Genomic DNA, 12,402 nt, shown 5'->3' with positions numbered 1-12,402 from the left:
GTAGTTCGGACTAGGGTGCCTATTCCGAACTACCGGTACACCTCGTTTCACGAGGAGTAACGGTAGTTCGGAATAGGACCCTAGTCCGAACTACCTAGTTCGAGCCCCGTGTAGCCGCGCTACACGGGGTTCGAAGCAGCGGGGATTTAAAAATGGCGGCTCCCCGCTTATGCTAATGAAGCCCGGGAAATTCAAATCCCGGGCTTCATTAGCAAGTGCGGTATGCATACATTACCCTCCTAGTTCGAACTAGGAGGGTAGTGTAGACATACCCTGGGAAGATCCTCACTCTCCTAACCTTGTCATCTGGCAGTGCACTGAGTTGTGTCCAGATTCACAGGAGGCTGCGTAGAGCCAACACCTGCTCAGAGGCAAATAGGCCAAGCTGAGCTTCAGGCATGTTCCCACACCGTGTGGCAGCATTTGATCCTTTGCAGGAACAGCTTTCCAATCAAGCTGCCCAGCTCAGGATTATAGAACTATAGGGTGTGTGTGTGTGTCCATACATATCATTGTGCATTTGTATGCATCACACGCCCATTTACACACATGCTGAGGGTTGCTCTGGTGTCTATTTCAGACGATACGCTGCTGCGTTCTGGGCACTCAATAAAAGCATTGCTCCTGGCTGATGGTTTGAAATCGCTCTCGTTGGAACATTCCCTGAGTGCGCTGCAGCTGCTTCTCTGCAGTGCCGTCTGAGTTTGCCCAGCTGTGGCAGTGGCTTTGATCCCAGGCTCACAGCCTCGGGAGGGCTCACCGTCTCTGCGGCCTGCTTTGTGTGCTCAAGCATGTTGGCGTGTCAGTTTCACGGGACCCTGACTGGTGGCCTGAAATGGCTGCCGCAAGGACAGTCAGTGCAGCTAGGCCTGGTCCACAGCCCAGGGAAGGGAGTGGGAAACTTCCCGCTGGCTGCAGGCTCGGGTTGTTAGCAAACATGGGCCCAGAGGAGTTGTCATCCCAGGATGGAGGGCAGAGCTTTTAACCAAATAAGCCCTATATTGCTCGTCCAGTGAGTCTGGTCTGATGCCACGTATAGTGCCCAGTACCTGCAGTAGGTGGGGACAGGGAAAATCCTCACTGGACCCCATAGAGTATTTGCACTTTTTGTGTGTTTTCCCTCCTGCGTCTGTGTGTCATTGTGGTTGTGCTATTTCATCTTTGTTCTTCTCTGTGACTCTGCCACAGCATCCTTCGCTCAGGGATCTCCAAGGGCTGCAGAATTAATCCAGCTTCCCCACACTCCCAGGACAGTAAATACAGTAATTCCTCATTTAATACGTGACCACTTAAAACGTTTTTGCAATAGCATGATTTTTTTAGGGGACTTTTTTGAATTACACGACTGTCCCCGGAATAACACGATTTCCCCAGCCAGCCCGTTGCCGGCAGCTGTGCGGGGCCTCCCTGCAAAGCGGCGGAGGGTTTGCTGCTCGCCGCGCCATTCCCCACTGACTCCCCCTCGCCGGATGCCTTGCCCCCACTTGCAGGCCGGCGGCTGGGCCCGTCGCCGGCGGCTGCACGGGTCTTCCCCCACCTCCCTGAAAAGTAACAGAGGGTTCGCTGCTCGCCGCACCATTCCCCGGCAACCCCCCTCACCAGACGCAGTGCAGGTTCTAGCAGACCCGCCACAGAGGCATACTCCCAACCCAATCCCCCTTCCCCTCTCCTCCCCTTCCCTTCCCCAGAGCCAAACACCTCCCCTCCCTGCTGTAACCCAGTCCCCTTTCTCCCCCAGCCTCATGTCCCAGGCCCAACAGACACCACCGCTTGAAACGCAACCCCCACCTTTTCCATTATTTTCAATGGGAAAATTGACCCCGCATAGCACGTTTTCACTTAACATGAACATTTTCTGAAACATCTCTCTAGTGTTAAATGAGGAATTACTGTAATATGTTCTTCCTTTGTACGGATGGGGGAGTCTACTGTCTGGCCCTCGCTTAATCGCAAATGGATCTGTCAAGACCCAGGCTGGGCCAGCAGCATCCTCCGTTGTCTTCAGCATATTTGTTTGGTCTTTTATAAAATGTCCTCTGAACCATGCCATGCCCTCTAGGACGGCTCGGAGCTCTCATTCCAAGCAGCCCCCATGCACCTGGCTACCTGTCTTAGCGCTAGGCACTTTGGTGCCGTTTGAAAGCTCCATGCAGCTTTCTATCTTACAGGCTTTGTTTCCTTTCCTACCCCTCTGCCCTTTATCTCAGCATGGGAGGAGACGGATGCTTAATCCTAAAATTAAAAACAAACAGTTGCTCCAGGAAAGCGGCCCTGAGCCAAGCATCTGGCCCATTACTACTCCAGGCCTGGCGCTCTATTCCCTGCAGAGGAACTAAATCTCTCTGAGCTTCAGAGGAAGACAGTGTCCTCTGTCTTCCATCCTCATAGCAGCCAACCCCTCTAAAGCCCAACAGCTCTGCGCTTGCTGCTTTTTGGAAGCACTAAGGGGGGGAACAAGGGGAGATAGACATTCTGCTTAAGGCGGGTACAGAAGGAAGTGGAGCCAATCAAAATAGCGTGTGATGTATGTGTGCAGCTTTTTGGAGCTGAAAGCGGAGTTTTTCCTGGTGGCTGGCCCGGGGTTGACCAGCTCACTTGCTTTCTCCATCTCTTTCACACACACACATATTCCTACCCCATTTTCCAGACCAGGGCGGGCAGTCAGCCATGTCATTTTGCTCCAGCCATCCCTAAAGCTGGACAAAGAAAACAACCCAAGCCCTCTGAAGAGAGCAAAAAATGGTTTGTCATCCTGCGACTGCGTGAAATCCGGAGGCCTGGGGGCAGAGCACGTCACAGCACAAGGTGAGGGCAGAGTGAATTCCTCTCTGCCTACTGCCTTCAAAGACTCTCCTGGGCTTTATAAAAGACTCTTGTGTTTGCTCCATGTACTCTGAAAGCCAGGCTTTGGCTAGACCCAGAATTAATTTTCCTCCACATCTCTCGTCATGGAAAACTGAACCGCAATTAACTGAAGCACCATTTGTCTGAGCCACCCGTTTTCCATTACAAGTTTGCCCTCCCTAAAGGGAGAGATTCCTCAGTGGTTTGAGCATTGGCCTGCTAAACACAGGGTTGTGAGTTCAAACCTTAAGGGGGCCATTTAGGGATCTGGGCAAATCTTTCAGGGATGGTACTTGGTCGGGCAAGGGGCTGGACTTGATGACCTCTTAAAGTCCCGTCCAGCTCTATGAGATGGGTATATCTCCAATCTGGGATATATATCCTGGAGATCTCATGTTATAAATGGATGTTGGTTGCACTGGCAAGTCTCTCAAAACTTCACTGACCCAAATGTATGATATTCAGATAATGAAGGTTCAACTGCACCTTAGTCTTTGCCTGGTATGTCTAGTTAATATGAGGCAGCTTGGAGTCTCCCTAGCTGCATCTGAGATTGCAGGCCACCACTTTGCAGTGCCTCCGGAAACGTGCTTGCAAAATTAATGGGGGGGGCCACCATGGCCTGTTAGCAGTGCCCAGGCCCCCTTGCTTGCCTAAGTGCACACAAACCTTTGCATGTGCACAAAAAGGCATTGGCAGTTGGGGCCCTGGCCCTCAAGAGCCAGAATCAACCATGGCAGGTCTGTGGTATTTTTTAGTTGCAACCATGCACTTTTGCACCCTGGGGCCACATTGCAGAATCGGGGCCTTCCCCGCCCTCCGAACACCGGGCCAGCTCTTTAGCCGGTGTCAATCCGCTGCACCATGCTCCTGGACCCCGGCTCTCAAGCCCTCCCACCGGCTCCCGGAGGCGGCGTACGCGCTGTTTGCAGCCCGCGGCTGGAGTGATTTTAAAGCCAAGGAGACAGGGAGGAGGGGAGGGCTCCCAGCTGGAGGGCCCCGCCAGGGTAGCGCTGGGGCGCTCTCCCGTTTCGCGATCCTGGAGAGCCCCCGGCGGCCCGTGGCGCGGAGCCCAGCCCAGCCCAGCCCAGCAAGGCGGGGGTGGGCGCGGGACACGCTCAGTCCCGCTCTCTCCGGAGCTCACCCAGGAAAAGTTTCGGTGGGTGGGGCTCCGCGGCCCCACGTGGGCGGCCGCGGCCCGAGCGGCTGCACTCGCCGGAGGGCAGCGGCGCACGGGGAAGGCGGAGGGGCCCGGCTGGGCGGGGATCCGCTGCACGTGCCGCCCTCCCCGGGGGCCAGCATGGCCGGGGAGCGCCGGCCGGCAGAGCGCGCCGGCAGCTACTGGCAGGACCCCCTGGCCATGGCGCTGGCCCCCTGCAAGCCGGAGTTCGGGGCCCCGGGCCCGCGGGGCGGCGGCGGCCGGAGCCGGGCGCTGAGCGTGGTCTGCGTCCTCAACGAGGGCTCGGGGGGTGCGGAGTCGCTGCCCCTGCGCTGCCTGCGGGAAGCCTGCCAGGAGGCGCGGGCGCAGCTGGAGGCGGTGCCCTTCGGCACGCTGGCGCTGGGGGACACGGCCACCCTGGACTGCTTCTACAACGCCGGTGAGTCGCCGCCGCTGCCATGAGTTGCGCCCGGGCTCAGCCAGCGGGGGCGGCGCCTCCGGCTCGGAGCCGTGGCGGGTGGGGCAGGCTTGAGGCTTGTGCTGGCAGCGAAAGCGGACGAACAGGTCGGGCGGCTTCTGCCAAGGCGAGGGAGGGCGGCAGCAGGCAGCGGGGAGGAGTTTAGTTTTAATCAGGGGCTGCAGGAAGGCACCGCCCCCCCGGCCTGCTGCCCAGGCTCCCTGGCGGATCTGGGTATTGGGGGGGGGGGGGAGGGGAGTCGCCCCTCATTTCTGTCTCTCGCCACGGCAGCTCCTCCCAAGTTGGGTACCAAGTGGGCATGGTCCCCCACCGTGGACACCTGCTGGCAAATGAAACCAAGCGTCTCCTTCTTTGGGGTCTTAACTCATTATTAGCTGGGATGTATGCTGCACCACTGACCTCTACTGGGTGGAGTGGGAACTGCTTGGCTGTGTGTCATAGTCCCTGCACTGCCAGGGGGGTGATTCTTCTTTAGCTCAAATGGCAGGAGCCTGTCCTGGAGCAGGGAGCTCCCCGCTCTATCCCAAATGTTACTGTGCAGTTCCCAGCTGATGCTGGCCATTGGGGAGAGTCTAGACCATGAGAGGCTCTGTGCGATGTTTGGTCCTTCCATTTCGAACTCTCAGGAACAGTCTTGCACTGTTAACGTGGGGGTTGTCTGGGTTCTGTTACCGTTGTTTCACAGGTAGCTGAACGTTTGCAGAAGTGCTTAAGTGACTTGCTCACATTTGTGTGAGCAGCAGCAGGATTAGAACCCTGTTCCCAGCATCCTGCTCAGTTGCTTCCTCCTGGTCCTGTTTTCTGTTTCCCTCTCATGCCGGGAAAGAAGAGTAAAACCTGCAGCTGTTTTTTTGCATGGGCTCCTGGCAGCTCCAATTGTTCTGGGCTCCGTGAGCAGCGCGGGATGGTGCTGCCAGTATCATACCCTGTGCCAGTGGGATTTGAGTTGCACCCAGCTGTGGTCACAGCCCAGGAGGGGAGCGTATGGGGATGGGAGAGGGCCGGTGAGAGGGTATTTTGCATCTTTATTTTTTTTCTTTTGGTGTATGAAAAGTCAGTGGTGACAAAAGGTCCCAGGACAGGTGCAACATAAACATCTGTAGTGCCAGCTTCCCCAGTGCTGACCAGGCAGGATGTACCACGAGGTGTAAGAAGTACAAAGAAGGGCCATTAGGATGATCTGAGGAATGGGAAACCTGTCTTATGAAAGGAGACTCAAGGAGCTTGGTTTGTTTACCTTAACCAAAAGAAGGCTGAGGGGGGACATGATTGCACTCTTTAAATACATTAGAGGGATAAATACCAGGGAGGGAGAGGAATTATTTAAGCTTAATACCAATGTGGACACAAGAACAAATGGATATAAGCTGGCTAGTAGGAAGTTTAGACTTGAGATTAGACGAAGGTTTCTAACCATTAGAGGAGTGAGGTTCTGGAACGGCCTTCCAAGGGAAGTAGTGGGGGCAAAAGATCTATCTGGCTTCAAGATTAAACTAGATGGCTGTGTCTAGACTGGCGAGCTTTTCCGCAAAATCATCTGCTTTTGTGGAAAAACTTGCTAGCTGTCTACACTGGCCACTTGAATTTCCGGAAAAGCACTGACGATCTCATGTAAGATTGTCAGTGCTTTTCCGGAAATACTATGCTGTTCCCGTTCGGGCAAAAGTCTTTTTCCGAAAGACTTTTGCGCAAAAGGGCCAGTGTAAACAGCATAGTACTGTTTTCTGCAAAAAAGCCCCGATCGGGAAAATGGCGATCGGGGCTTTTTTGCGGAAAAGCATCCTGCCAATCTAGACGCGCTTTTCCGAAAATGCTTTTAACAGAAAACTTTTCCGTTAAAAGCATTTTCGGAAAATCATGCCAGTCTAGACGTAGCCGATGGGTTCATGAAAGGGATGGTTTGATGAGATAACATGATCTTGGTAACTAATTGACCATTCATTATCAGTGGTAAATAGGCCAATGGAGGGATGATAGGAGTTACTATAGAGAACTTTCTGGGTGTCTTGCTGGTGAGTCTTGCCCACATGCTCAGGGTTTAGCTGATCACCATATTTGGGGCTGGGAAGGAATTTTCCTCCATGGTTGATTGGCAGAGGCCCTGGAGGTTTTTTGCCTTCCTCTGTAGCATGGGGTACAGATCACAGCTGGAGGATTCTCTGCATCTTGGGGTCTTCAAAGTATTTGAAGGCTTCAATATCTGAGATATAGGTGAGAGGATTATTCTAGGAGGGGTGGGCGAGATTCTGTGGCCTGCACTGTGCAGGGGGTCAGACTAGACGATCATAATGGTCCCTTCTGACCTTAAAGTCTATGAGTCTATGAGGGGCTCCAGCCTCAGTAGAAAGAGCTCTGCAGACCTGCGGCTGTCCACTGACCACACGTGCGGACTGTGGATGCAAAGTTTGTATCCGTGCGGGGCTCTGCCAACCAACTGATTGCTCCCTGGCCGCTCCGCTGTGCCTGTTGGCAGTGCTCCTTTCTCTGGGCAGTGGGTTTTTCTCTGGTGTCTGTTTTCACCTGTCCGGGAAGCTGCTGGAGCATCTCCCTTCACTGGCAACGTTGAAGTCCAGCTGGGTTGTTTTTCCCACCTGGAACCAACTCAGAGGTTCTCCAGCCTGTTGGGCAGGGAGTCAGCCTGGAGGATCACAGTAGTCGCTTCTGGCTTTATAATCTACGCCCGCTTCTTACATCCACCATGGGAAGAAGTCGTTCTGTTCTGCTCGCCCCCTGCTGGCCTGCTAGACTCCCCTGCCTTGCAAGGATGGCATGGTCTGTGTGTGCCGTTCAAGGACAAATCAAAAGCAAGAGCCTGGCCCTTTAAGGACTCCGGGACCAGAAGGATCTCAAAAGATGTGGAAATAACTCGTGCAGACTTCCTGTCAGTCTGAGGTTTCCTCACCCAACATCTGCGATGCTCCTGGTTCATCTGGAGCAGAGGAGGGACCTGCTTACTGCGGATCTTTGCCCTCTGCAGTGGCTTAGATTCCTCCCCTCCCCCCAGGAGAGGTTAGGCAGCGGGACGTCCCTTGCTTAACGTGATTTATTCCATTGGACCTGTCACATCTCACCTTCCGCCTCTGTCACTCTCTGTTCTGGCTCCCAGCCGGGTCCCGGGGGAGGAAACACACTGGTTTATCGATAATGCTGGGAGGCTGGCAGAGATCCCCAGTTGAGAGCCTGGCTAGAGCTATGGGCCAGTAGATTGTCAGATCTGGTGTGCCCCCTCCAGCCTCACGCTACTGCCAGAGCAGAGGGGCAGGGGACTTCAGAGTCCTGGGCTCTGTCCCAGGCTTGGGGATAAACCGTGTCGGGGCCTGAATTTTTCAAGAGCTGCTGAGCGCTTGAGATGCTTGAAGTCAATGGGAGGTTGACTCCTTGGTCCTGCAGGAAGTGGAGCCTTAGCCGCCCTGTGCCTCAGTTTCCCCTAGTGGCGCTATAATACTATAATGGAGCTCAGCGTGTGGGCAGGTTGCAAGGTTGGTTTTGGATCCCCCCTCGGAGGGTGACGTCCAAAGTGGGCTGTTGCATTGTCACTGGGGCTTCCAGACCTTGCTGTACCCGTGTTCCTCAGATCTGGCTCTGCTCCAGCTGGGGGGTCATGGAGACGGCTTGCTTTTCCTGCTCTGCTGCCGCACTCTGTGAAACGTGTCTGCACGTGGGTGTTGCAGTGATCGGACCCCCTCCCCCCCCACCTACCAGGAGGCGATGGGGCAGCGCCTTTGTGCAGCCTGCGGCGAGCTGGGTCCGCTCTGCTGTGCTGACTTGCCAGCCGCCATGGCAGACGGATGCAGGGTTGAATCAGTGATCGTGGCTGCCTGCAGGAGCCCTGCTGGGGATGCAGCCTCTGAAGGCCTGCTCCTGAGTGTGCTGAGTACCGGGGCGTGGCTGTCTGTGTGCAGCAGGCAGCCAGGTTCGCAGGCTCCATGTTGCAGGGCCCGGAGGGGAGCAGTGGAGCGGCACGAGGGGGGTCTCTGGCTGGCAGAAATAGAGACCAGGGTGGCCTGTGAGTGTGAGACGCAGCATCTGGGGCGAGGGCCAGGCCTGGCCATTGGCCCTGTGGGCTGGTGCTGCTCCAGGCCCCTGTATCCCCAACACTAGGACGTTCTAAGCCTGCAACGTGAGTCTCCCTGGGGCGGGAGGCCTGGGGGAGGGGATCGTGGGGGATTCCCCCAGCCCTGTCCTCATCCACATGCGGGTGCGTGAAAGGAGGCGAGCGGCGCAGGCGGGTGTCTGATGCTTCCCTTGCTGCTTCCCCGCAGATGTGGCCGTGGTGGAAGTGAGCAACTCCTTGTGCCAGCCCTCCCTTTTCTACCACCTGGGGGTGCGGGAGAGCTTCAGCATGACCAACAACGTCCTCCTGTGCTGCCACACCGACCTGCCGGACCTGCAGGCCCTCAAGGTGGGTGGGGACCGGGCCCCTCGGCTCCAAGCTCCGAGCCACCCCGGGGGCGAGAATGGCCCCGTGAGCCAGGAAGTGCCTTTGGCTACACACAGGAGATGGACGCCTTAGGGAGAAAAAGCCGGTGGTTAGAGTGGCAGACTGGGAGCCAGGTGGCCTCTCCCTGGCCTCCTCACATCGCCCCGTGCCTCAGTTTCCCAGTTTTAGGTGACTGCGGCGGCCTTAGTCCTTTGCAAAGCTGCTTGAAGCCTGAGCTCTCAGTACTCACCAGCAAATGGGAGCCCACAGAGATTCTTGGCTGCATAACCGCGTAGGAGGAGGCTGCAGCCCCTTTGCAAAGTCCTGTCACCCTTCCATCTCCTACGATAAGGAAATGCCTGGACATGGAATGTGGAGGAGGGAGGGAGGGGATTGGCAAGAGCGCGCTCAGCTGAGCCAAGAACTAGACTTAGTTACCTGGCCTCCGATTACTTGTTTTAGGGTAGCATGAGGCTCTAACTGAGATCAGGGCCTGATTGTGCTGGGCACGTACAGTAGCCTATGGTCCCTGCCCCACAATCTGACAACAGTGTGTGGGGTGGGGGGGATATTTTACCCCTTTTAACAGATGGGAAACAGGCCTAGCGAGACAAAGTGACTTTCCCAAGGTTCTCCTGAGTCAGTAGCAGAGCTAGGACCTGATCACAGGTCTTCCGAGTCCCAGTTCAGTGCCTTAATCCCAAGCCCATTTTTTCCTCTCCTGGCTTGAAATGCTGTCTGGAAGTAGGGATGTGAAAGATTAACTGGCTATCTGGTTAACCAGTAAGCATCACCCTTACAGGTGATGCTTACCAGTTCCGGTTAACCATCAACTGATGGGGACTGGAGCAGCTCCAGGAGGGGCTGCTTCAGCCCCATTGGGGGCCCATCATGAACTGGGGCTGCTCCGATCATCTGGAGCAGCCTCTGTCCACGGCAGGCCCAGGCACCCCGCTGCAGACAGAGGCTGCTCTGGAGTCTGGAGTAGCCCCTGCCAGAGGGGCACCCAGACCTGCAGCAAACTGGGCTGGACTGGAGCAACCCCCCTGTCCACATCACCTTTAATCGGTTAACTGGTTAAACACAATGTTTAACCCATTTAACCAATTACAGTGAAACCTTTGTTATCCGGCACTCTGTTAACCAGAAAACTTAGTTACCCGGCATTGCCCCCAGCCTCAGTACTGGCACATCTTTGTGCGCACAGGCCTGGCTTGGTTTACCATGATTGGCTTAACAATTTTTGATTTAAGAAGTACCAATCACACAATCATAGAGCTGGAAGAAACCTCAGAAGGTCATCAAGTCCAGCCCCCTGCCCAAGGCAGGACCAATCCCAACTAAATCAACCCAGCCAGGGCTTTGTCAAGCTGGGACTTAAAAACCTCCGCGGATGGAGATTCCACCCCCTCCCTAGGAACCCATCCCAGTGCTTCCCCACCCTCCTAGGGAAATAGTTTTTCCGAATATCCAACCTAGACCTCTCCCATTCATCTTTAACTCAAAATAGAAATGTGAGACCAACTGCCTCACACTACAAAACTACCATTATTAAACACTTGAATTTTACAATTATTGTCCATTGATTTTTCCTAGGTTCATGGGGACCCTCAGATAACCGGAATTTTTAGATAACCGGAACGCCTAATCCCCGAGCGTGCCAGATAACACAGGTTTTACTGTAATTAGATTTTACATTCCAGCTAATCTAAAGGGCAGCAAAACTAATGGGATGTTGAACAATGGTTAGCTGGATGCTGGGTGTCTAAGTGTTCTGTTTCTGATCATTGGTCAAGCGCGTCAGGAAGCATCCTAGTCCTGCATGCGTCTGTTCTGGGCCACTCCAGTGCACCTAACCCCAGCGGGCTCTCTGTTCCCAGTCCCAGGAACTGTTAGATAGGGACATTTGCCACTGCTCCATGCCCTGGAGCTTGGTCTTTCCACGGGATAAAGCCCCCATCTGCTCTGACCCTAGCGCGGTGAGCAGCAGTCTCCTGACAATAGACATAGGGTGCAGGACAGAATGCAAATGAGGCTCCCTTGGAGATAAGAACAAATCCTTTTTCCTTCTGGACATAAACCACTTAAGGGGGTGGGGGAGGCCAAGCTGCCCCTGCTTCAAATCTGAGGCACATGTTCTGAGTCACTTTTCCACTTTCACCCCGTCACCTTTCAGTACCTCTGCCCAGTGCTGGCAATTAGCCCTGCTGCTTTAGGGAAAACTGGACCTGGAATGTCAGCCTAGCAGAGCTTTTTGGCCTGGATCCAGGGTCCAAAGCCCACTGAAATTGATAGAAACACCCCCCCATGACCAATGAACTTTGGATCGGGCTCTAAATGAAGTAGCTGCTTGGGACTTTGCAAGCCCCCTCGGCCAGAAGTTTTCAAACTTTTTTTCTTGTGTCCCAGTTGGGAAAAACGGTTTATGCCCACGACTCCCTGGCAGCCACTGGGGAGCTCCCTGCTGGGGAACTCTCCCCATGGGGAGCTTCCCAGCGGTTGCTGACCCAGTACCCCACATCCTGTGTCCCAGTACTGGGTGGTGACCCATACTTTGGGAATTGCGGCTTTACACACTTCGGTCCTTTTAGGAAAAAAAGCACCACTAGCATGAATTCCTAAGCCCCACATACTCCCACCACCTCCCACCCATAGGCAGGACTGACCCATGCGCCGTGGTTTGGGTGCAGTTGTGACCCCTGCCAGGATTAAAGGGCACTCCAGTTCCAAGCCGCCAAGAAGGGGAGAAAGCATTCAGCAAATGGCTGTGCTGCTGCTTGGCTGTAAAATGCTGCCAGCCTCCTTTCCAAGCCCTCCACCCAGTGACCCGGCACTAGCAATGTATTAAAAGGGCTCGTTTTCCCCAGTGAAATGTTCCCAGCTAACGGCCTATTCCGGAAACAACCTCCGCTCCCAGCGTCCAGGCGGGGCTGGTAGAGGGAGAACATTCGAAGGCTGCAAGATCCCATCAGAAATAGATACGTTTTTCCAGTCCCCTGATCCCTGTTGCCATCCAGATGTTGGGGGTGGAGAGAGCTGAGAACGTCCATGCACAGGGCGGGTTGTGTAGTGAATTTCTCTCGGTGTGTTGTGCGGCCCATCCCCATGGTGTCTCACCGCCGAGCAGGTGAAATAATTCCCACCGTGGCTATTTGTCGCGGCTAACATGCTCCGTCTCGGTTGAATCGACAGCTAAATATCCCCCTTCCCTCTGTCTAGGAGGAGATCTGCCAGAAGAACTCAGTAAGTGCCGTTTACTTTCCGTGAATTGATTTTTTTTTTACCCTGCCTGTTTGTTCTCGTTTCTCCGCCCCATCAGCCCTGAGCCAGGGAGAGAGAAGGGAGGCGACATGGGCTAATTGCATCTCCTGAGCCCATCATCGCTGTGGTGGCTCTGGGGAAGCTTCCTGCCCATGCACCTCGGTCCTTCCCTTCAGCCCTCTCCCTGCTGGGCTCTCTGCACCGCCCGTTGTGCCAGCCTGGCATTTGCAAACGGCTGTG

General features: G+C 54.9%; 1 protein-coding gene across 4 annotated transcripts in view; it reads left to right on the top strand.

Annotated features, from left to right (window-relative positions):
- The first annotated feature begins 3,935 nt into the window (after nt 1-3,935).
- Nucleotides 3,936-12,402, top strand: part of MAP3K6 (mitogen-activated protein kinase kinase kinase 6) — a 30,618-nt gene continuing 22,151 nt past the window's right edge. For 2 of the 4 annotated variants that reach the window (XM_075909165.1, XM_075909164.1), the window contains exons 1-3: nt 3,952-4,442; nt 8,744-8,883; nt 12,121-12,144. In XM_075909165.1, coding sequence (XP_075765280.1) covers nt 4,145-4,442; nt 8,744-8,883; nt 12,121-12,144 — 462 coding nt within the window. In that variant the 5' untranslated portion in view covers nt 3,952-4,144. Of the gene's footprint in view, nt 4,443-8,743; nt 8,884-12,120; nt 12,145-12,402 lie in introns of all 4 variants that reach the window. The other 2 variants (XM_075909166.1, XM_075909162.1) reach the window with 2 other exon arrangements.

This window comes from Pelodiscus sinensis, chromosome 25 (genome assembly GCF_049634645.1).
Source record: "Pelodiscus sinensis isolate JC-2024 chromosome 25, ASM4963464v1, whole genome shotgun sequence".
Classification (NCBI taxonomy): Eukaryota; Metazoa; Chordata; order Testudines; family Trionychidae; genus Pelodiscus; species Pelodiscus sinensis.
This window is presented reverse-complemented; position numbering and strand designations above follow the sequence as displayed.